The sequence below is a fragment of the Erithacus rubecula genome, assembly GCF_903797595.1.
Source record: "Erithacus rubecula genome assembly, chromosome: 3".
Taxonomy (NCBI): domain Eukaryota; kingdom Metazoa; phylum Chordata; class Aves; order Passeriformes; family Muscicapidae; genus Erithacus; species Erithacus rubecula.
In genome coordinates this window covers 101688364-101712929 of record NC_136689.1, presented here as the reverse complement: position 1 = coordinate 101712929, position 24566 = coordinate 101688364, and the positions used below count along the sequence as shown (strand labels likewise).

The window sequence follows — 24566 nt, the reverse complement described above, 5'->3', positions numbered from 1 at the left end:
TATGATCACAGTATATGAACTTGGTGAAAATACCCAGTGTTGTAGAAGTTGAATACCACTGTTTTATAAAGTTCTACTCTCTGTGTCTTATTCTTGAGAAAGTCTATTAGAAATGCATCTCATGCTTGAGCAATGGAAATGTTGGGGAAAAAATTCTTTCATGGTGTATGGAATCAGGGGCTTTAATTTTCCTTGAACTTCTGTCTCAAAGCTTGAAAGGGAGCAAAGAAAAACTTACTTGCATGTCCCTAACAAGTTTGTAAGCATGATAAACACAACATCTTTGGACTTTCTTGAAATTAAAAGTGTTGGATTCTCTAATGGATTTCTAATATTCCCTCTCCTCCTCTAGTCTTGAAATACTGTACTTGAAAATCCCAGATAAACCAGCTTATATTGTTGCATATTACATACCATAAAATCCTTACTGATTTTAATGAGAGAGACTTGCAGTTTGTAGACAACCACCCTTACTTAAGTTTTCTTGGTCAGCTTTGGTTCTGTTCTGTCAGTTCAGTACTGGAACGTGGAACCATGCTTTCATGTAGGTTTTTGGTTTTAGAGTTACACCTTTCTTTTTTCACATGCAGTCCAAAGCATTCAAGATTTTAGTCAGGATTCTACTATAGTGTCAAAAAGGGTAAAAAGACTACTTAGAGGAGATTTGATTTAAGAAAGGGGCCTTAAAGATGATCTAGATCCAACCCCCCTGCTATGGCCAGACACTTTCCACTAGATCAGGTTGCTCAAAGCCCTGTCCAACTTGGCCTTGAAGACTTTTGGAGATGGGGTGTCCATAGCTTCTCTGAAAGCATCTATTGGGGGAGTATTTATTGACCTGAAAGTAGCCACTATTAGTGACTTGAATATATACTTAAATTAATTAAATTAAATTTGTGCTACTACTGGCATCGTCTGTATATGTTGCCATTTATTCTTTATTTGAAAGAGAGCTTGTCTCTTCACACTTTTAAAAAATTTATACATTTAATTCATTGGGTTCTGGACTCTGGAAACAATCTGTTAGCAGAAGTGTTTTCTTCTACATTAGCAATGAAAATCTCTGAAATATGTGAAAAATTTTCTGGTTTGTTCCTGTTAGTTACAAAATCCTGTTAAATCAGACGAATGCTAGTGGTTGGAAGTAGAAATAGCTTGTCCATATCTAAAATAATTCTCTTGGAATTTTTATAACCTTTTAAAAAAATAGCATTACTTAAAAGTCATTTTTGTGGGTGTATTCATCATGGAAAAAAGAACAAATATAGGAAAACATTGCATTTATGCATACAGACATCTTTTTTATTGAAAGTAAGGTGTATCTTTTAGTCAATGCACGAAAAAATCTATGGACTTCACAAGGGCTTGTGATACAGCACTGCCTAATGATGCCTAAATTCTTAAATAGTGTTAAGTTCTTGTTTAGTTGCATATTTCAAATATCTGCTTGACGTGTGATTGCTTGTGCTGGAATGTTTATTGCAGAAATGTAGCGAGAGCTCTGACAGGAGATTGCTCAATCAGAGAAGCTTCTCAGAGTTGATTCCTTGCTTCAGTTGTGCTTAACTTCCCATATTTTTCATTTTGCAGACTGGTTGGCATGTGACTCTTAAGGAAAGGCATATTGCTTTACAAATCACTGTTTCAGTTTCTACAGTGTTTTTTTAGTATAATTCTTTCATAATCTTCATTTCTGGACTTTCTCATGGCTATTCACTTCTTGCTGTAGAAGTGTTTTGACTTGTAGAGTTTTAGGGAAGAATTTCCCTTTTGGTGGTGGGGAAGAGGAGATTTTGTGCAGTGTTTCCAGACTGCTGGAAAAATTATGATGTTTGCACTCCTTCTTGAAAAGTTATTCAATGAATTGTCTGTTCTCTGTTTAAAAAATTAATTGCTTTTGTTCTCAGCCTCTGTTTCCAGTCCCTGGGTTATTTTTCTGTGGGGTGGATATTATTACTAGCAGAGCTTTCTTCATTTTTTTTTTTCTTCCCTCGGTGCACCTTTTTAAAGTCTTTTCTAAAGCATAATTATTGAAATAATATAATATCCAGAAACTGTCAAGGCCAAAGAGAGAACTTTCCTTTTTATTGTTGTATGGTTTGTTGTTTATGTCTATAGTTAGCACTTAGTTATGTTTGCAGCAAACATAATCCAGGTCAGGTGGCAACAGGTTCAGTAGGGCTGCTAAGGTATAATTTCTTTACAGAAAAATTAATATCCTTTCCATTGATTTATTATATTGCATACTTTAGTGGTAATATTTTTTGTTTGTTTTTCATAATATTAGTATCACTTTTCAGACAAAAGCATGGTGGGAGAGTTAGAAGCAGCAATTTAAGCAATTGATGGGAGAACTTAGGCTAGTTTTACTATAATATAAAGCTAAGAGATCTAAAGTTGCTTTATGTATTTGACAGCTTTTGCAAGAGCTAAAACATAATTATTTATATTGTTTGCAATAATTCCTTTGAACATGTTGATGTCTTGCTGATTCACATCTTGCCTCAGTGAGTAGGGCTTACTTTCTGAAGTCAGGTTTCATGGATATCTGCCTGGAAAAAAATCTGGGAGGCAGACAGCAATTTCCTAGGCAATTTCCTAGATGTGGAGGGGGGTTCTGTTTCCTTTGGTAAATACCACTATTTCTTAATGGAGTTGTGCAGTTTCTTTCCTTTTGTTGAAATCTTTAGTCGACTCCTTGCAGGTTGCTGCAAAAGAAACCTTAGACTTTTGAGCTGGGATTGGACCAGTTTGTCTTCATTCTTTCCTATCTCTGATCTGTCTTTATACCATTTTGTCGAAGGGAAGTTATTTGCATCCATAGTGTTAATTTCTATCCATGTTACTTTTGCTTTCTAATGAGCGTTCCTTAGAATGTTCACTCCCATTGATCTAAATCGGTAGTTTTAAGTGTTTATGTTTCAAATGAAAATGTTGGGACTCCCAAATCAGAATGTCAGATCTCTGTGCTGCCTGTGGAAGAATCTGCCCTCACAGGATAACCAAGAAAGCTGTGGGAACCTCAAAGAGCATTTGCTGATGTCATTTACAAGTGATATTTGGCTATAAAAAAAATTAAAAAATTAAGTAGTTGAGGGAACAGGATTTACCTTGTATTTTTGGTTAGTACCATAACTCTGAGAAGTGGAAAGGATGTGAAGTCACTTTTTTCCACCACGAGGTATTTCTGTGGATAGTATGTCAGGTTGTCTGCTCATCTCCAGTTGCAGTTGTTACAGTAGCTGGGAACTCTAGACCTGTGAGGCATTTCCTAATGCCAAGTGCTGCAGTGGCTGTGGAATGCTGCTTCCATGGTGATAAACATCAGTCAGTTCTTTAACTACCAGTACTCCTACTTCTTCTGGCACTATTTAAATATATATGTTTTAGGTATACTTGTGTTAATCACATTTAGTAGTTTTCTTGAAAAGGACAGTTTTAATAAGCTGTACTCACGCTTTATTTAATTCTAGTGTTAGTCAAACATGGTAGGCTATCTATTTTCTTATTTTCTACACATTAAGATATAAAGAATCTCCGTAGCCTTCCACATAGTTCCACAACTGCTTTAGTCTTTATATAAAGTGTTCTTTTCATGGTAGAATGTGCCACATTTGGTATAGAAGCTTTTAAGTTTGTAAAACTTGCCCACAGAGCATATTAACCAAAGCAAGTGAACCTTTTTTAAGGACATGAAGCTGCAAAGATCCAGCAATCTCACTTGCTGTGAAATAAATCAGTATAGTTTGATTTAATTGCAATCCGCTGTTACTCTTGTTTCACATCTTCCTGAACTATTTCCAAATTATATGGCATCTGTTTTCTGCCTAGATTTTACTGAAATATGTTCTTGGTGGTGTACTGGTCTATGTTCTTCATCATCCTTGAAGACACTGTTCTCTTGTCTGATGGTTGTTCCTAAAGATGCAATACTAGGTGGAATTAATTCTAATGACAAATTGAAATAATAAAGCAATAATGTAATAAATTGAAGTTTAGACTATTGAAGTAAAGACTATTGAACCACAAGAAATTATGTTAGAAATAAAATTAATAATTAATAATTAATTAACTACTATGCTAGTAGTAAAATTAATTTTGTAATATGGGGAGGGAGGAAACACCCACTGAAATAAATTTTCTGGAACACATCTTCAAACTATGTCAGTTTTCCATAATTTTAGGCATGAAAATAGTCTCACAAGTAAGTGTCATTCAGAACAGATGTAGTGATTCAAGATTTCTCCATCTAGGCAGTGGACAGAGAGGGGCTCTGATGTGGAGGATCTATGACTTTCCCTCTGTTTTAGTGAAAGACTGAAGCATGTATTGGGTGCTGGCAGTACTCCTGCACGCTTACAGTATATAAGTCGATTTCACAGATTTGCACTACATTTTGTTTTAGTTTATTTTAGGAGATGCTTCAGGTGGTAAGATGCAATGCTGGAGTGAAAAAACATTACTACTTGTCTGTAGACTTGCACCTGAGGTTTCCTAAAGTGCTAGTATGGATATTGATTAGTATTAATAAGCTTTTTGGCTCTGGTATTAGTTTCAGTAGGTATTTTGGTGTATGTGTTTCTGTAAATCAATATAAATTGAGATGTCTGTGCTGATTTATAATTTGGTCCGTCATGTAGGAAATGTATATTCTATGAATTTGTTAGTACAAGTGTTTAACAGCTACTGTTTGAATACAAGGAAAGTACGTGTACTTACACATGGAACTACACAGGATGTAGGTGAAGTTTGCTACTACACTTGGAATAACCTTGTAAAATGGCCAAAGTCAAAGCAATAATCCATACTGCCTTCAAAAATACTGCCTTGAAGTTTCAAGATCTCCTTATTCAGATGTTAAATCTTCACTGAGTCAAACTCTTAGCTCTTTACTGAGTTAACAACCCACCCCCCAATATTTCTGTTTGAAAGGCTAGCTGTTTAACTAAATTTGCAGGAACCCCTATGAGTATTGCAGGATATTAGGAAGCAAGAAGCTCTGTAGAGTTCTGTCGTGCTGGGTGATGAATCAAGGGCCTTTTACTCAGGCTCATGTGTCAGTTTGTGTACTTTGCCTGCTCTGACAATTTAATGAAAGTTCTTAAGTGAAGTGCCTTAACTCTGTCTACATTGTCTTGTCCACTTTAAAGATGAAGTGCTAAATTGCAGTTTTCTCTTATTTGGACAGCAAAATTAATGAGCGTGATTAACTTGAAACTTAATAGGATTTTTTGTGTACTTGATTAGAGATAGATAAATGTAGCACTATTGGCATAGTTGGCCAGAGTATTCACTTATGTGTGACAGGACATTATTATGAATTATGCTGAACATGTGCAAATCAAGGTCAGTCGGGTTTGTTGATTTGAGAGTACTACTATAGAGATAGGAAAATGGCTACAATACAGAAAACTAAAATACGGATAGTTAAGGGTTATAAATCTTAAGGCTTACTTTAATCTCTTGAAAAAAGGAAAAGTGGCAAAGAGTTTAAACTTGGGTAACTGCCCAAGTGTGTCCAAGGAATGAAAGTTTTGTATGCTGGTAATGCCCATTAAGTACTTTTTTAGTGCTTTGAATGTTAAATAAATAGGAAAGTAATCAAATGTCTCAATAACAAAGTTTTAACTGAATTTAATGTATTTTTATTTGTTACGTGCTAGATGATACTGTGTCATCATGAAATGTGTATGAAATACAATTTCAAAATATAAAAATGCTATAATTATACCCTGATAATGTAGATAGTATACTTAATTTTCTACTTTATATCACTTCTGAATCATGAGATTTGTTTTGCTAAATGGGAATTGGTCGATGGTGTATATTTTCAAATATCTCTATAAAATTGTATTAATATTAATTCATACATCTGAATAAAACCAGCATTGCATAATTGTAGTGAGCTTTGAGGTTAGGGAATGTAGTTGCAGAGTGAAGAAGTCTAGTATAGTCATAGTGCTACTTGCAGTTTGGTGCATTAACAGTTTAGAAGTAGGTATAGACTAAATTTGGGAAAAAATCCAGTTAACATGAGACAGCTTAGGACAAACTGAAGAAAACCAATCCATTTTAGATGAATCTAATGAAAAGAAGTTAGTGTAACAGCCTCAGAAATTCAGTGTTAATAGATTGTGCAGTTAATGTATGTGTTAATGGTAAGTTTTATGTTACAGCATTCTGTATTTTTAGAAAAACTGAAGGGAAAATAATGGAAAAGGCTGTTGGGCTTGGCTAGTTGTATGAGTAGGTGAATAAATGGAAAGCTGGTGATCAGTCTATTCAAAACAGATTGGTAATGGAATTTAACAGGTGTATGGTATTTCACAGTCATAGGGGATCTAAAATGTCAATAATGATCAATGAATAGAGCAGTAAAAATTAAGGATCTAGCATATCAAAGAATAAATTAATGCTTTGTGGTGCCTGTCTGATTAAAAGTGGTAAAATTCATCATTGAATGTTGAGTGAGTGCATGGGAGAAAAGCCTCTCATCTTTATGTACTTGTGTAATGTTGAACAAGCTTTGATTTGTAATGCCTAGTTTTGTGGGAGAATCAATCTAGTACACAGTGACTATAAAAATTAACTGGATATTTTGGTGAATAACTGAAAATATAATGAAGCACAGAACAGGAAGTTTTTAATGTATTGTGTACTTAGAGTGTGCTCACAACTTAAACACAACATGCAGTTTCTCCACCTGTGCCCCTGCCCCAGTTAAAAAGTACATGGTGGAAATAGCAAATCACCAAAGGGTGTGCTGATGGTGGGAATTGAAATAGCTTTCATACAAGGATAATTGGAAGAAAGTTGGCCAATGGTGAAATGCTGCAAGTGTGTAAAGCTGTGTCTTGGGGAAGGAGGGTGAAGAGTCATTGTCCATTTTTTGGCTGAAGAGTGGAAAGCTTGAAATGAGGTACACCTTCATATAGCCTGTAGGTGGTGGAATTCATATCTGCACAATGCTGTAAATGCAAGAAACTAAAACAGAGAAAACATTTAGACAAAAATCACCAAAGAAAATGATGCCTAGAAAACTTTTTCATAGTTAATTATGACAGTGCGATTTCTGGCTCACACACACACACCTGGGCAGTACTTGCTCATATCCTCTTTCCTACACACTCTTACTGACATCTCCAGAGCCAGTCTATGCATCTAGACTGACCTTTGATTTTAGTCCGTATAACTATACCTTTTAAACTTTTATGTAATGAATGGAATTAAACCAACAGAATATCTGGAATTGTTGGTTTCATAAGGAAGAACTCTGCATGTTGTAACAACTCCCTATTGTGCCTTCTTTTAAAATCTAAGGATAGAATGAAGTCTTTTAAATAGATAATGAAATTATTGATGATTTTATTGAATGAATGTGATATAGAAAAGGCTATATCAGACCATGAAACTGACTGAAGAACATTAGCAATGAAGTTTTTCCCCTATTCTTTTTTAATCACCTCTGAAATACTGTTACCATGTAAGTGGAGGTATAAACCAATTTATTTTAGTAATCTAATTTAACTGTTAAAAGGAAAACGTCTGTGTAGACCTGAAAGCTAAATAGGAAAATTGCTCTGTAATGAAAAAATAAGGTAGAACTTAGTGTTAGCTGAAAATGCCTCTAAGCCACAGTATATGTTTCCAAGAAGTATGGAATGTGCTGTATTTAAAGAAGATACATACTAAAAATACATGGAACACGTCCAAGTGGAGGAAAAATCCATCATAAAGATGAGGCCGCCTTACTTTAATGAAATGCATGGAACTATTGGAGGGATGGTTGCCTATTATAATGACATCTTGTCATTCTTTAAGAGAAGAGTATGGCTACTATAGGTCTGGATGGAAAGATGGTGTCCCTCTCTTTCTGTGTTGGCAAAAAAGATGATGTTGAAAGATCGATCAAGACGGAATGAAGAAAGCTGAGAGACGAGCTGTCTCTGCAGCCACTGGCAGTAATGATCATGTCTCATTTGGCCTTTACCCTTTTTCTGCAAGCCATCATTTCTACAGCTCCATATTCCCATCTCTCTGACTCACACCACTGTGAACTAGCACTAACTTTAAGCTTGTGTACTCCTCCCTGTTTGTCCACCAGTGATACCACTTAAAAATAGCTGTGCTTCTGTGCTTCCTTTTGTGATGGAGCAGCTTGTTGTGTTTGAAGTTGTTCTGCTTTAGCTAATGTAAGTCAAATAGGCTGTTTTATGTTATATGCTAGGTATCCCAAATATTTTACTTCTGTTAATTATGCTTCCATAAAATTACATCAAGCTTAGTCTTGCATTTGCAGTCTCATACTAAAATAATAACAAGCTGGTTTTTTTAATTCAAAAACTTCAGTCGAAGAAAATAATTATTTTGAGACTTAAGGATTTTCAGGTCTCTTAGTTATAGAATATCATCCATCCTTACCTTTTTTAAAAGGAAGTTTTGAACCAGGATAGTTTATTCTCTGGATACTGTAGTGAAGGTGAGCTGATTCTTGAAGAGCCTTTTAAATAAACAATTCTTGGCAGGTAGCTTCCTTAGATGTTGTTTGCATGATCTTGAAATATGATTTGAAATGAATGGGAGATCAGTAGCTTGAATCTGTATTTCAGAGATTTTTAGTCAAGTATTTTAATTGATAGAGCTCATATTTAAGAACTGGAAGGTGAAGAACAGGACAGGGAACATTGTACATGGTGAATTCTGAATTAAACAGTATTGAAATTTGCTTTTGCCTGTTAAAAGTGAATTTGTATGCTTTTCTCCATCTTTAAATTAAAACTTTTAAAAATAACACAACAAAATACCTAACATGCCTGAGAAACCAAGGAAACTATGACACTTTATGCTTCTTTTGGCATGGGCTTTTATTTTAATAGTTTGAAAGAAGAAGTATCATGTAAAAGTAAGATTGATGTTATGAATTCATACATATTTCCATTTTTTCCTGTATTTTGTATTCAGTGTTTAAAATCTCCCTTCCTATAAAGACTGAACTTTGGCTTTTGATGCAAGTCCTGAATTGCAACAGATAATTGCACAACTCCAGACCCAGCCAGGATTTGAGAATTTTGTGCTTCTGCTTGGTGTGTAGAAGTTTTGTGTTAACTGTGAACCTGGACAAAACCTTGACTCTACAGATTTGAAAGCTTCATGGCAGATTGAACCCCAAATTTTGCCAGTTCACTGCCATCTCTAATTTGCTTTTAAAAATCACTGGATGGGACCCAATAGCCTCCTGGCTGGTGTTTTCCTACTGTTTAACACAGCATGAAGATAAATGCACAGAAGCTACTGGTGGCCTTTGTACTGCTGTGCAATCAGCTATCATAGTTCTCTGTTGAATTTATTCAACAGAACCAAAGAATTTAATTTTTTTCCTGGATTTCCTGGATATTTACCATGTACCTTTAGCAAAGGTATCTTTTAGTAGTTTGCAAAGTATTTCTCATGAAGTTACAGGTACCCTGCCTGCATAGAGTTATTTCTGCATCTGTCTTGAGTCCAAATTGTTGTTGGCCTCTTAGTCTCTTATTTTTACTACTCACCCATTAAATGTTGTTTCCTTGCTATTTGCTTTCCCTTTTCATCATCAGTGTCAGTCCAGAAAGATGGTCCTTTAATACACAAGATGCAAAACCTGAATTTATTTTAGAGAAGTGAAATACTGTGATGATTTTCTTGATTTGTATAATTTTCATTTTAACATTTCTTAGTTCAAAATGAGCCACTATATGCAGAGGTAGCTTAAAAAAGGAATGTTTTTATGAAATTGCCAATTTTAGTGATATCCGGCCTTTAAAGTAATTCTGATTATCCTTGCAGCTACCTGTTTTCAAATTCTAGCATTATTTTACTGCTTATTATTGTATCTGGAGTAAATAATTTCTATCTCACATACTTTAAAAGTGAGGACTGCAAGCCAAGAAATATTTTTGATATTGATTTCACTTGGGATTTTTTATAGTTAAAAGTCAGTCCTAAAGACTTAGGTGAAAAATAGATTTGAATTTGAAGTGAAAGATCAAAGACTAATATTTCAGTCTAAATCAAATGTGTTCTCAACTATATGTTCCTGGAAAATAAGCTTTCAAAAAGCTTATGCTCTGGCTTTTGTTCAGGCACAGTTACTTGATATACTTAGCAAAGACTGATGGATCAGTTTTCAATCCTGAAAAAAGGATAGAAAAATCCTTTTAAAAGCTGAAAGCAATCAAATTAGGTCTAGTCAGATCTGAACTGATCAGATCAAAGATATGTCTGGTCTAATAATCTCACTCCAAACAGGTTACAAATAGTAACATAAACACCTAGCTATGAATGGACAAGTAAATAGCAGTACATGTCTGTCATGCTTTGGTAACATCTATCAATTTGTATTTTAAGACATTTGTCTCAGCTTTTTGCAGTTGTCACTTACACAATACTTACCTGAGAGAGAGGACTCCCTAATGCTCTTTGATTCTTTGTTACATAATTCCCTAGAAGGCTGAATCATTTTTCAGTGGAAACCATATCTGTAGTTTTCAGCCAAAACACTGGGTTTAGTTTTTCCTCTAAGAAGATCCTATCCACTGAGGAGTCATTTATACCTAGTGAAAAACGTAGACTTAAACTTTAAGTCACAAAGTTCATAGCACTTAGTGAGACCTTAAAACTGTCTCCTTCTTTGTTGAATTTTTTTTGCTGGGTTTTTTGAGGATGTTTTGGTTTGCTGTTGTTTATAGGGATGTATGCTGTGGTAGTAGTGCCAGATGGGCTTGTGGCTGTTTGCTTCTAGATTTAAGTTGGAATGTATAAAGCCAACATCTTGTTCATGAGAATTCACACTGAATTCAGTGGATAAAATGGAGGGATTTGATTCTGAGAATTAAATTACCATCATTGTCCTATTTGCCAGTTACCATTTCATGTTTAATTGCCTGCTATGTGATGCATTGTTAATTTTTAATATTACTGAACTTCATTAAAACTACTATATCTTCTTTTTTGTATTTTGAAAAAGTAATTATTTTCATGTAAGTGTGGAGCTAATTAAGGTAATTAATGATACATAGAAGTATATGGAATTAAATTTTGACGTGTCCCATGGAAGTGAAGGAGTAACAGCTGTTTCATGTAACTGCTAATAGTCATTAAATGAATGTGAATGATTTCATTTGCATGAAAGATTGATAAGGGCAACTGGGTTTTTATCTTGGCTCTTCTGTTAGCAGCATGTGTAATTATTTTTCCAGATACTTAATTTTGCTTATTGTTTTGTTTTGTTTGTTTTCAGGATGGATTAGATGCTTTGGTGTATGACTTGGATTTTCCTGCCTTAAGAAAAAACAAGAACATTGATAACTTCTTAAACAGGTGTAAGTATTTAATGTTTAATTTACTAAATAACAGAAGTATGTAATATCAAAAAGAAAACACCTGTTCTAGCTCTTTGAAAGGCAGCTAGGGATTTGGGGTACATTAAGTTTTTGGGTGCAAGTGTCTTATTATATTTATTTCCCACTGGGAAGTGACAGCTGCCTATGCAAATCTCATCCCCAGCAACTGAATGTCCAATCTGTTGCCCTGTAAATGGCCTTGTCTGCAGTGGCACAGAGCCTTTTAAGAGAAAGGCCTCTTGTCTTTGTTAGAGCAGCTCCCTGGATTCCTACAACTTATTTTCTAATTTCATGTACTAAGATATCATAAACAATTAACAGTAAAATGGCATAATATATAATGTCATGGAATCATGTTTCATTTTTGTTCACTAACAGACTGAAGCATGTATTTTGTAAGCTTTGGGGATTTTTAGTATAAAAGGTCTCTTTTCATGAAAATCTTATACTGCATAGCTGATGCATTTACTTGTGTATGCAGCTGATGTGTCTGCAGAATTCTCTGCATTTACTCTGTGTTTTTCCACTAGCTGATTTCCTGCATATTATACTCTATAATAACATTTTAAAGTAATAAAAGTTGATTTTTTAATAGAAATAATAGTTCCATAATATTCATAATTTGCAAAAAAACCAAAATGCAAACAAAGAAAACCCCAAAAAGGCATTTATGAATCAAAACTTTTCTGAGGGCTACCAAACTGACAATTCTGAACATTGTCGCAAAAATGTTTGCTGATTGAAGATTTGCTTCTGCTTGTAGATTAAATGGGCAAAACTTGAAATTAAGCTAATGCTAGTAGATTTTTATAGGGTTAAGCTATTCAATCGAATTCTATAATAATTTTTTATGGTGGTAAATATAAAGTAATTTGACTAAAATAATTTTTGTCTTTGCTCTGAAATTTATGTGGTTTTTTTTTTTGTTTGTTTTGTTTCCACTGTGTTTTCAAATGGTTTGTTGGGTGCAACTGTGTGTAACCTGTGGTGGCAAATTTGTGGTGGTGCTTTTACATTAATCTCCATTTGTGTGAATATTTGAGTCCACTAGATCTGGTTGATGGCTCACTTGCATGTAAGCTGGTTACTGAAAGCCTAAGCTCAAGTGCTCTGTTTAACTTCTCACAGTTCAGACTGTATTAATACCATATGCTGAGTTACATGTACATTTTGTATACTCAGTTATTTACTGAGAAGGTGTGGTGAAACTCGTGGAGAAAAGAGAAGTTATATCAGGCAAAGGAAATACTCATTGCAACAGATAATTTGAATGTACTTTTTATGAGTAGTGAAATCATTAGTGAGTCTCAAAAAGCTTCACTTCTGCAATTGGGGCTGAGTGAAACAAAACTTTTACATTTACAACCTGATAATGAATATCTTTTCAGTATAAATTATGTACTGTGTAAGATGTGACCTGAAGTAATGGGAAGGGGGAGAACAGAACACAGTAGTTCCCTTCAAGCTGCCTTTGAAACATTAACTTGCAGTGTTTGCTGAAATATGAAAACAAGCTGTGGATATGTGAATAGTGGCCTTAGAGGGAACTATGAAGACTAGTTTGCCTTGAACTTCTATTAAAAAAAGGACATTTTCATGTTGATTTAATTTTTTAGGAGATTGTTTAAAATCTTTTTACAGTATTACCTTCCTTATTTGCAACGTTATTGCAGAAACTTAAAATAAATTTCTAGATGGCAAATTAAATGGGAGTCTCCTTCCTTTATTATATACACTGATTGCCTTATTGGCTCTTTACTTCTCTCTAATTGTCTATTTGTGAAGCCTCCAAAAGCTGCATCTACTGGCTGAGGTTGTGAGGATGATTTTTGGAAAGGTAGAACCTTATTGTTTCTCTACCATATAGGATTACAAAAATAAAGAAATGAGTATTTGAGGTATCTGAGAGCCCTGCTTTGCAGTGGTGACTCATTTTATTTCCAGACAACGTCTAAACCTAATACCAAAGTTCAGGGCAAGTTGGAGAGGGTGATTTTGCCATGGGAGCCACCCCAGCTGTTCACACAGCATAAGCTCCCACTGGTCCTGGGAGATAAGGAGCTGCCTGTTGAAGTACAGTGATAAACCTTGTTTAGCAAATCTTAGAATATGAACACTTAGAATTTCCAACACTGTTGCTATTGTAACATGTTGACCAAAGATAACTGAGTGTTAGTATGTATCTCAAGCAATAAATTTCAATTTGCAACTGATCACAAGCTTGGCTTACATTATTTTAAAATCCTTAGCTTGGGTTGCTTTTCAGATGTCTTTACATTAATTCTCCTTTGTTCATAGACAGGGCTTGTGATTGAATACCATTTAAAGGATTAATATTGTGCTTGGTCTTTTTCATTCAGAAGAGGTGAACTTCCTGTTGTGAGATTACTAGGCAGGAAGTTAACAATGGCTAGAAAATTGCTGTCATGAAAATTGCTGCATATTAGTTCTGTGCAGTCTTGCTCCTCCTCTTCTGTAAGCCAGTTGTCACCAGGGCAAATAAGGCAATGCATTATTTGTTGGAACTACTGAGTATTTTGTTCCCTGTGTGAAAGAATTTGTCAGAATTTAGAATTTTGCTATAATTTCCCAGAGTCAGCCTATGTTATGCTGCAATGTAAATGGTTGATTTACATTAGATGGTAATGCTGCAGAGGATTTATTCAAACAGAACTATGTTTGTTCCTCTTGAAGTAATAAAATCTTATTGAATTTGTATTGTAGAAGAACTACTTTTGTTTTAGATTGTGGCCTGTGTAGGTAGAAATCTAATGATAATTTTTTGTCAACTGCTTCATCAATTTTTAACATATGAACTTAAAATATTTTATTTCTCCTCCTTTTTCTTTCCATGTCCTTACTTCTCTCTAAACTTTGCTTTTAGGCCTAGAATATTATTTTTGAAAATAAAATGCCATTGCAAATTTTTTTTATTAGAAGCATATCTGTTTTAGTAGAACTTCCTGGCTTTTAGAAATACTGAGGCATGAAGCTTTTCTACGTAGTCTCATGCCAGTGTTGACCCACATGGATTAAAATAGACTGTTTTAATCTTTTACCAAATTTGGAATTAGAATATCTGCCCACTGGGAGTTTGTAAATTATTCTAGTTTATAGAATGACAGGTTTATATAAATAATTGCAATGATTCCCACTGCATGTTTTAAATTAAAATCTACTTTTTTGAGTATTAGGAATCATGAAAGTGCAGAAAAGCAAAAGTTTTTAAAAAAATATTTTTTCAAGTGTCTGGTAATGTATTTTGTCATACACTTTCCCAGTTGTGTTGCATATTTATTCAAAAATAAATAATAATAAATAAATAATAAAGGAGATGTTTTTATACAGGTCAACTTGCAAGCAGGATCATGCTGGATATGAAATTTTTGCATAGGTTTTTTTTTTGGCAGGTAATTATTTTTAAGAAATTCCTAAATTAAGATCTCCTGTGATAGGATTGTACATAGAGTCATTGCATTAGGTTATATCAGGTTTTGGAAGCTGTGGTTATGAGAATAAGGTCATGCATTCTTTGCAGAGAATTTTTCAATGGGAAGGTAGGTTCTTTGAGCAGCACTTCTCCTAAAAACTATGAAAAATTGAAGTTAGACAAATGGGTTCAATTAAGTTGACTATATATGAAATGTGAATTTTGTTCTATGTAGATAAAGACACAGTAAATAAAATGAGAGATCTGCGGATGAAAGCTGAAGATTATGAGGTGGTGAAGGTGATCGGTAGAGGGGCATTTGGGGAGGTTCAGTTGGTAAGTTAAGTTTCTGTTTGTACATTTGAACATATTCTGTAGTGTTTGCTCATGTATCTGTTATTCAATGGAGTGTTCACAAGATGCAGTCTTAGACATTAAAGCCTTTGGCTCAGTAGAATTTTATTCCTTTATATTTTATGAGAATGTTTCTGAAAATGTCCTATTTCAGCCGTGTCTGAGTGCACAAGAACTTGTTTTTTATTGCAGTCTTCTCTCTTAAAGTGGAATGTGTATTCCTCATAATCAGGAAAATTAGCCTTTACCACTGTTTACATGGACACTTGAAGAAGTCTTAAGGCCTAGAAGAGTTTCTGCCAGTTCAGGGACTACACCAGATTTTTGTGGACATAGTTCTCACAGATGAGAGCTGTGTGTTGTTTGTGATAGGTTAGCAGCCAGGCTGGTTAATCCTGCTTTATTTAATCGAGAGTTGGTAGGAGAAGATGGAAATAAAGCTGCAAGTATACACATCTGCTAATGAACTCTGGAAAATGCTTATAGTTTTAACTTTATGATATTTAACAACATTAACTGCCAATATTTGTCCTTTTAAGGGCACATACATGAAAATTATGTGACTCATATGCCTTTGGACTTCTGTGTTGAAAATTCTAGGAAGTATTTTAAAAGTAGTGCATTGTCCCATGTAATTATTTTCTGAATGTACATATTATAATCCATTATAGTAATGTAAAGATTTATAGTAATGTCTTAAATGGTTAAGCAGGAAAAGTAATGTTCTCAGTGGTGTTCTTCATGTGGTAATATGGCAAATGAATATGTTCCATATGTCACGTTTGTCTTCACAGGTAAGGCATAAATCCTCAAGGAGAGTGTATGCTATGAAACTTCTGAGCAAATTTGAGATGATAAAAAGATCTGATTCTGCATTCTTCTGGGAAGAAAGGGATATTATGGCTTTTGCTAATAGTCCCTGGGTTGTTCAGGTAAAGTGATATTACTTTTAAAATATTGGCATTATGGAATAGTTTGGTTGCAACACTTCATGACTTGGAATTATATGTTTCGAAGTCTCTTTTGCTTTTTTGGACTGTTAGAGAATACATGACTAAGATAAAGAATGCTGTACAAAAGAGCAGGTATCACACTTGCTTCAAACTGTGTTTTGTCACATTTACAAGATAAACTGTTCTGTTTACTATTAACTCTTTGCTAGATATATATTGGTGCATCTGCTCTGTAGTAGTTATTTGAATCATCCTGCATACCAAAAAGACATACTTAAGACAGAGCTTCTGCATATTCTAATTTCTGTGTGTATCTTTGTAAATTATGCCTGCTCTGGTTATTTTTTCCCTATTTCAGTGTTGTCACTGACAGTTTTTTGGGAGGTACTGCTGCCTTTGAAGTTCTAAGGAGCATGCCTGAACCAATCATTGAGCACTGTGTGTGCACATGTCAGCTTGTTAATTTAAAATGTTCTTACCCTTAAGCATATAAATTCCTCTGTTATGTTGGAATTATGCAAACTTGTTCAAGATTTACCCAAGTCAAATGGGTAACTGCTTTACTATTTGAGTGTGATTGTTCAGAATAAAACTTAGGAATTTCATACAATTTTAAGTAAAGAAAAATCTGCTTGCACTACTCATGTTGAACAGAAGGCTGACGTCTTTAAGGGAAATATTTTTATTGTTTAAAGTTTAGGCTCATTTTCTATCTAATAAATCAATGTTGACAATAGAAATATAAACATATAGTGATCATACAAGTAGAATTAGGCAGATGTTTGCAACAGAGTAGTTTCATCTTTGCATATAGGTCAACTAACATCCCGGTGAGAAAAATATTTTGTCTAAATGTATTGATCATTCTATGAAATGGTCTCAATATTTATTGCACCAAATTCACTAATCTTAATTTGTAACCAGCACTCTGCTTCTTCCAGGGTAATATGAAGGGATGGATGATCTGGCTAAAATTTGCTCTAGAGGTTAACTTCTTTTTAGGAGTTTGCTGAATGATGCAGAGCTGCTGCAGTTATTGTTACTGTTGTTATTGTTATTCTGTTACTTTGGAAATCAGCTTGCACAGAAATACCTTTGTTTTGCCTACAAGCATAATATTAAAGGCAACTGGAACATTAAGTGGCTTATTTTTTCTTTTTGCTTTTTTGCAGTTATTTTATGCATTCCAAGATGATCGTTACCTTTACATGGTGATGGAATACATGCCTGGTGGGGACCTTGTGAATTTAATGAGTAACTATGATGTTCCAGAGAAATGGGCAAGATTTTATACTGCTGAAGTTGTACTTGCATTAGATGCAATTCACTCAATGGGTTTTATACACAGGTGAGAAAGAAAAAGATGTTACATAGATTGTCTATTACTGATGCTGCCAGAATTACTTTAATTTAGGCAGTTTTAGAATTCAAAATATTACTTCTTTATTGTTATTCCATAATTATTCCATCCTACAAATTGAAAAGTTGTTGCCATCAGAAACTGGAAGTCTGAGGTGATATTCTCAAGGTGAAGGTTTTCAACAGGCTGATGTTCCTCAGTATATATAAAATAAAATAAATTTTTATTGAGAAATAAAATTCTCACATTACCAAGAAGATACAAGAATAAAAATGGTATGAGCATGTTGGCTCCAGAGTGGTTCTTTTCTTTTGATTAGAAAAAGCTGTTTAGGGAATTTGATCACAGTAGTGTCCACTGTTAGGAATTAATTCTCTGCTAGACATTTGAAGCCTCAGTGACCCATTAAAAAAGAATCTGTGAACAGTGTGAGGAAAATCTCCTAGCCATATGTTTTCTTGTGAGGGGCAAGATGGAATATTAAGATACAGAGAAAAGGGACTTGGATTAGTTTCGCATGATGTACTTGCCCTAAAGTGAAATGCAGTCTATTCTCTGATAGGTTGAGAAGTTTTCTTTTTGATATTTGAACTTGTATCTGTTTCTAGCTTCTAATTATATTAACTAGGAGCAGAAGAATAATTTTTTCAACAGAGAATACAGGAAGAATTTGAGTATATACTATAGTATATATTTTCAGATTGTGATTTGGTCACAAGATTAGTTGTTAACATGTAAGCTTTTGCAAAAAAAAAAGCAAACACGAAGCAAAAGAAACTACTAATCCATTGCTTGAGTAGGATCTAGAGCATCATTAATTATGTAGCTATGCTGCATGTAATGGGTAAATTATCTGGCTGAGTGAACCATTTATACGTGTGTATTGCAAGCTTTAGAAAGCAGGCATTAGAAGATGCCAGCAGCACAGAGTTTTTTTCAAGAAAATTTAGATTATTTTGACACCAGGAGATTTTTTGGAATTTGTCTTACGCTGTAGTTAATCTGTTCAACTCTGATGAATGGGCATACTGCTTAATGAGTGACAAGGGACATGGGAATGGCTGAGACTGCTGCCTTTCCCCAGCCTTCATTGATAAGTTCTGCTTTAGGCCTGTCAGGTCCTGTGCCCAGCTTAGGATAGGAAAGCATTGCTCTGGCAGAGAAGATCAAGCTGAGTCCCAGTTGTGCAAACTGCACGTGCACATGTCTGGGGCACACGGTGGGACATGCTGTGGGTGGTGAGGGAGCTGCCAAGCAGCCTTATGGTACTGCTCTGTCACCTTGAAAAGGGTGTGGGAATTAGGAGATTCCTCATGACTGGAAGGACAAAATGGCACATCTGCCTTGCTCCAAGAAGGGCTGGGAGGAGAGAGTCAGAAGAACTGAAGGCTAACCAGCCTAAGGGCAGTCGGATTAAATAATCAGGAAACCGTTTCTGAGCATGTGGATGGCAAGGTGATTGTGAGCAGCCTGCATGGATTTATGGAGGATAATGCATGCATTTCCAAACTAATTACCTTCTGTGCTGACGTGATGGGCTTCACTGATGAGGCAGAGTATGTTTGTTTTGACTTTAGCAAGGCTGTAGATGCAGCTGGGTTAGAAAAGTACAATTTGAACAGGTAGAACTGTCTAGATACTCTTTGAGTAGATTGTGCTGTCCAGCAACAGACAGCTGCCAGTGGTTCCCCAGAGGTTTGATACCAGGATCAGCTCTGTCTGTTTATAATGTGAACAGTGCTCAGGCAGGAGTTGATAAAAAAGGTCGACCAGACTTGAAGTTCTATGGTGAAAAGATGAAAGGCAATGGATGACACAAGTTGCAGCAGGGGAATACCTAGATGTTCATTAGGAGTTGTTTTTTGCACTGTGAGGGAGGTCAAACAGTACAAGAGAAAGGTTATGGATTCTTCATTCTCAAAAAAAGAAAACTTGCCTGGGTTTGACCCTGAGTAACCTAATGTAACTTTGAAGTTGAATCTGACTTTGTAGCTATACTTTGATCAGGCAGCTAACTGAGAGTCTTGGAAAAATCCCTCCCAACCAAAATTATTCTGTGAATGTACTGTTATATTTTCACTACATTTCATCTGGCAGTTATGACCAGAGTTCTCCTTTGAGGTCTCTGAAATTTGTATTATGCTGTTTTACTATTTCTTACTGCTGTTCTGCTTCAGTATGTTCAGTGACATCAACATGCTGCACTTTACCATTACTTTATGAAAATTTCTCTAGTGAAAGTACTTGGTGGAGAGTGGTATAAGTAAATACTTCTCTTGAGTCATGGGAAAATATTTATTCACAATAATAGAATTTTGAAAATGACATACAGTTGTTCCCTTGAAATAGAAGTGGTACAGAAAAGGTTTCCAATGCCTGTTTGATGTAACCAGTGAGTGTTTTTTAGGAACCTGAGGTTCAAGATCAGTGTCCAGATCTATTAAATGTGATGACTTCAGTATGTGTATTCTCACATGTGTTCTACTTTTCAAAAATATTGTAGTTCAGCAGTCTGTGTTGGTCATGATACTTAAAGAAAGCAGAAAAAAATTGAGGTAATAGTAGTGCTTTAATGTTGCTGTTTTTCCATGCCATGTTGCATCTGCAAACAGTTGACTTCTATTGTTTTCTTAAGTTAAATCAATTAAATTGTATTTTTACTTCTTAAATATGTATTTTTCTTCTTTCAGAGATGTGAAGCCTGACAATATGCTGCTAGATAAAGCCGGTCATTTAAAATTAGCAGATTTTGGTACTTGTATGAAGATGAACAAGGTAAACATGTTTAATTCACTTTCTGGTTTTTTTAAATTATTTTCTGTAATCTCACTTTTCTGTTTGTGAAAGGAAAACATCATTAAAAGTGAAAAGAAAAGATACCGAAAGGTTTTAAGCTAGATGAGAAGAGTGTAAAGTTTCACTCTGTTCCCTTACTGTTTTTCATGGCCTAGTGAAAGGAACTAGATGATCCTAAAGGTCACTTCCAACCCAAATCATTCTATGATTCTGTGATTCATGCATCTTATTCAGTGACAATGTAAAGTGCAAGAATGGTTCTTCGAGTACTGTTTTCTAGACAAACTTTCTGAAGTCAAGCCTTTGATTGTCTCTAGATGCTCAGGGTTATTTCTTTAAGTCTTTTGGTATGAAAAGTTGGTGTGAAGAAAGGAGATGATTTTTAGAATCAATTTATAGAATCAATTTAGAATCAATTCTAAAAACCAATGTTTTTTAGAATCAAAGAATCAAATCTGATGTGCCAGTTGCTGGGTACCAGTTGTACTTATTGACTGTTGCTCACATAGCATAAAGACAAATCTGAAGGAAACAGGTGTAATAGAATTATTTATTAAAAAAAAAAAGTATTCTGAAATCATTAAAGAAAATGTGTTGCGGCAGTGTTCATGTACTGTGTAGCACCATTGTTCCCAACACAAAACTGACTGGGTTTGTGTCAGCTTGTGCATGTATTTGAGGAAAACATATTGTGAAAATCTGAAATACGTGTTACTTAGTAGAATTGTTGTAATAGGTACAATATGTTCTCATCATATTCCAGGAGATTTGAATAAATTACTGTACTTAGCTGCTGAATAAAAGGCACCAATGCGAACCCAGGGCAGGTTATGTGTTAAAATCCTAGTAGTCTTGAGCTAGTCTTGGTTCCTCTAGTCTTTTGAAAAAGAAAGGTTTCTTTCTAGAAGGAAAACTGCTCAGCATAGGAGCTGAATGTAGGATTTGCGGCATATGCAGCACAGATTAATATTTATTTGCTTAGTTATGTATTTTTATGCAAACTTTTCCAATTATCCATTTTTAGGAATGGCATAGGATTATTTCAGAAGTGTCTGAATGGCACTGGGAAAGGGCCTATGGTTACACCTTCAGCATTCTGGATGACAGCTCCAGAGTGACTAATCTCTCTTCTGCCAGCCCTTTCTCAGGGGTGTGAGGAACATCAAATGTTCTTCACACCTGTTACTTCTTTTGAAGTCTCTCTACATAGTTTTTCAAAGCATTATCTACCTTGAGTCTTCCTAGCATTCAGTATATTGAGTCAGAGGCCAAAAACTTGCAGTTCAGCTGTTCCTGTTATCAAAATTCCTGATGTTGACTCATTTATACTAACAGAGGAGCTTTCAGTGTTTACAGTACATCTTGTCAGCAAGTGACACATTTATACTGGCATGAGTGACTGTGTGGTGTGTGCAGGGCTAGATGCAATTCTGATCACTTCTTGGATATTGAGATTTTTAAAGTAACTTCTATTGTGTTTGACAGATCTAGCGCTTTGTTCTGGCTTTAGCAGTTTACACCTCAAAAAAAAAAGTAATTAAAAGGAGTGTTTGTTGACAAAATTTGATGTGCATCTGTTGATGTTGCTTAGGCTGCATAAGCTCATGGAACTTAATGGCAATTTTGGATCTTATATTTGGGCCTCTCCTTTGTAGGAAGGAATGGTACGATGTGACACGGCTGTGGGAACACCAGACTACATCTCTCCTGAAGTATTGAAGTCCCAGGGAGGGGATGGTTACTATGGGCGGGAATGTGACTGGTGGTCAGTTGGAGTCTTCTTGTATGAGATGCTCGTGGGTGAGTAGGATCATCAGAATTGACTGCACTACTTAACTAGACTCCCATGTCAGAATCACTCGTGTTTTTAACATTATTGTTTTTCTGGCATGACCTGTGGTTTACAGATCCTGGCATTTACAGAATATATTTTACAAAAATTCTGGCCAAGAATATTTGTCCTTTCCTCTTGTTCACTTGGTTGCATACATTGTTGTATATGTAAGTCAAATATTGCAAATCAAGTCTGCAATAATTTTGATCTGCTTTTTAATGTTTGTGGCTCTGATTTTTCAGGTGATACACCTTTTTATGCAGATTCTTTGGTTGGAACGTACAGTAAGATTATGAACCATAAGAACTCCCTTACTTTCCCTGATGACAGTGACATTTCTAAAGAGGCAAAAAACCTCATTTGCGCCTTTTTAACTGATAGGTAAGGTTTATATTTTAATCGTAATGAAAATAAGCCTTTATTAAGAATATTACTTGTTATATTGAAAGAAAAAAGTATTTGTTCTGTGTGCATTTTTAAACTGCTCAAAAGAAGAGAAATTCTTAGTGCCTGGGCATGAGTGCAGTGTAAAAACTTGGCAATTGCCTGAGCTGTCCATGATGGTGGAAACAGAATCAGCAGAGCTTCTTATAGACAAAAAGTCAAGCTGGGCTGTGTTGTCAATTGCAGCTACTGTGCTCATATAGAGATCTTCTTATGAAAACTTTTGAGTTATGTCTATGTTTTACTCTAGCTTGAGAAATATTTTTTTGTCTCTGTTGCTAGATCATGCTTTAAAATGAGTCTTTCCTTCAGAATAATGTGTGGAATCTCATGTGTTTAACCGAAACACTCTTTAACAGGGAAGTGAGGCTAGGACGAAATGGTGTAGAAGAAATTAAACGGCACCTTTTCTTCAAAAATGATCAGTGGGCTTGGGAAACACTCAGAGACAGTAAGTATAGTGCTTTTCTCAGAAATGGTGGTTTGCCTTACCTATATATCATGTTAGCAAAAGGACTGGTGTATTTTGTTTAAAGGAGTTTAAAGTTTTATTTACTCTGTAGCAAGCAAAATTTTCTTAGAAACTTGAGTAATATATTGATTATTATCGTACTATTTTGAATTTTTTCTAGCTGTAGCACCAGTTGTGCCTGACTTAAGTAGTGACATTGACACTAGTAATTTTGATGATCTGGAAGAAGACAAAGGAGAGGAAGAAACATTTCCCATTCCAAAAGCATTTGTGGGCAACCAGCTTCCTTTTGTAGGATTTACATACTACAGCAACCGTCGGTATGTATGCAGAAAGCAAATTAATGGTATATTCTTTGTTGGCACTGTTTCTGACTCTTAACAACCAATATTTAGGTTTAAGTCTATTCAGATACTTATTAAACATCCAGAATATTAAAAATTATAGTCTTCTAATACTTTAACAATGATATCCAGTACTGTTAGGTATCATTACCTTAAAATATCATTGTGTTGTTGAGTGTCCTGTTCTGCATGGAGAAGATTTTATAGTGATGCTGCAGAAACTAAGCACGAAAAATCCACTGTTGCCACTACCAGGCAGAGCTGGCTGCAGAGCAGTGAACCGTGTGTAGAGTCATGAATCAGAGTTTGAAAGTCCATTTGTTTTACTGCATATTACTGTCCCTGACCTGAATATGAAGTTTCCATACTTTTTACATCAGTGTTTTAGTGTGTGGTAAATTAAACCTTGGCTTAGAAATATTTCCTACTTGCCTCCTTTCTGCTTCATAATTTTTCTTTTTTTTTAAATCTCACTGACAGAGTGAGATTGTGATGCTTTATGGCTTTCACTATTGCGTAAAAGACTTTTAAATTACATCTGTTAAAGCTGTATTAATTCATGCTTTCAACAGTCATTATTGTAGGCCCTGTGAAGAGCTATATCTACATTCAAAAATATCAGCTTTTTAATACTTGGAAAGCTGCTTTTAATTGTGGTGTCAGTCAAGCTTAAACTGGGCTAAAACTTCTAGCAGAACTGACAGATAGAGACTGCTGTTTTAATAGCATTTCTGGATAGGAAAATCTTAAAGGAAATAAATCTGGTTTTCATCCTTACATAGAAGAGGAAACACTTTTCCAAGCCTGTGGTGAAATTCTTTCCATCTCTGCAAAGAGTTGGGTTTGTTGTTACTTTTTGCCATGGTAAGGTGTAGTTAAGGACTTGCAGGCTTTCCATACACTTTGATTGAGTTCAGCAGTTCAGGAGCTTCACCTATTGTTTCATCTTTAGTCTGTAACGTTGAAAAGTTTTAATTTTTGCCTTGCAGGAATATTTTGGAATATATTTTCAAGAAGTAGCACATTAGGAGCTTGTTAATAACATAATTTCTTCCTTCCCCATCTTCCTTTTTGGGGGACAGTATAAGGAATTTAGAGAACTCAGTGTCTGCGTTCTTGCTGTCATTGAAGAGCTCTGTTGCTCTCTGCTACTATTCTAACTTTGTAGGCTTACTGGAACTATGATGCTGGCTTAGAATTG

General features: G+C 35.1%; 1 protein-coding gene across 2 annotated transcripts in view; it reads left to right on the top strand.

Moving 5' to 3' along the window:
- Positions 1 to 24566, top strand: part of ROCK1 (Rho associated coiled-coil containing protein kinase 1) — a 79325-nt gene that overhangs the window by 19379 nt on the left and 35380 nt on the right. For both annotated transcript variants that reach the window (XM_079301246.1, XM_079301247.1), the window contains 9 exons: positions 11276 to 11357; positions 15044 to 15144; positions 15957 to 16094; positions 17288 to 17463; positions 20166 to 20250; positions 21927 to 22071; positions 22348 to 22486; positions 22909 to 23000; positions 23182 to 23341. In XM_079301246.1, coding sequence (XP_079157372.1) covers positions 11276 to 11357; positions 15044 to 15144; positions 15957 to 16094; positions 17288 to 17463; positions 20166 to 20250; positions 21927 to 22071; positions 22348 to 22486; positions 22909 to 23000; positions 23182 to 23341 — 1118 coding nt within the window. The remainder of the gene's footprint in view (positions 1 to 11275; positions 11358 to 15043; positions 15145 to 15956; positions 16095 to 17287; positions 17464 to 20165; positions 20251 to 21926; positions 22072 to 22347; positions 22487 to 22908; positions 23001 to 23181; positions 23342 to 24566) is intronic.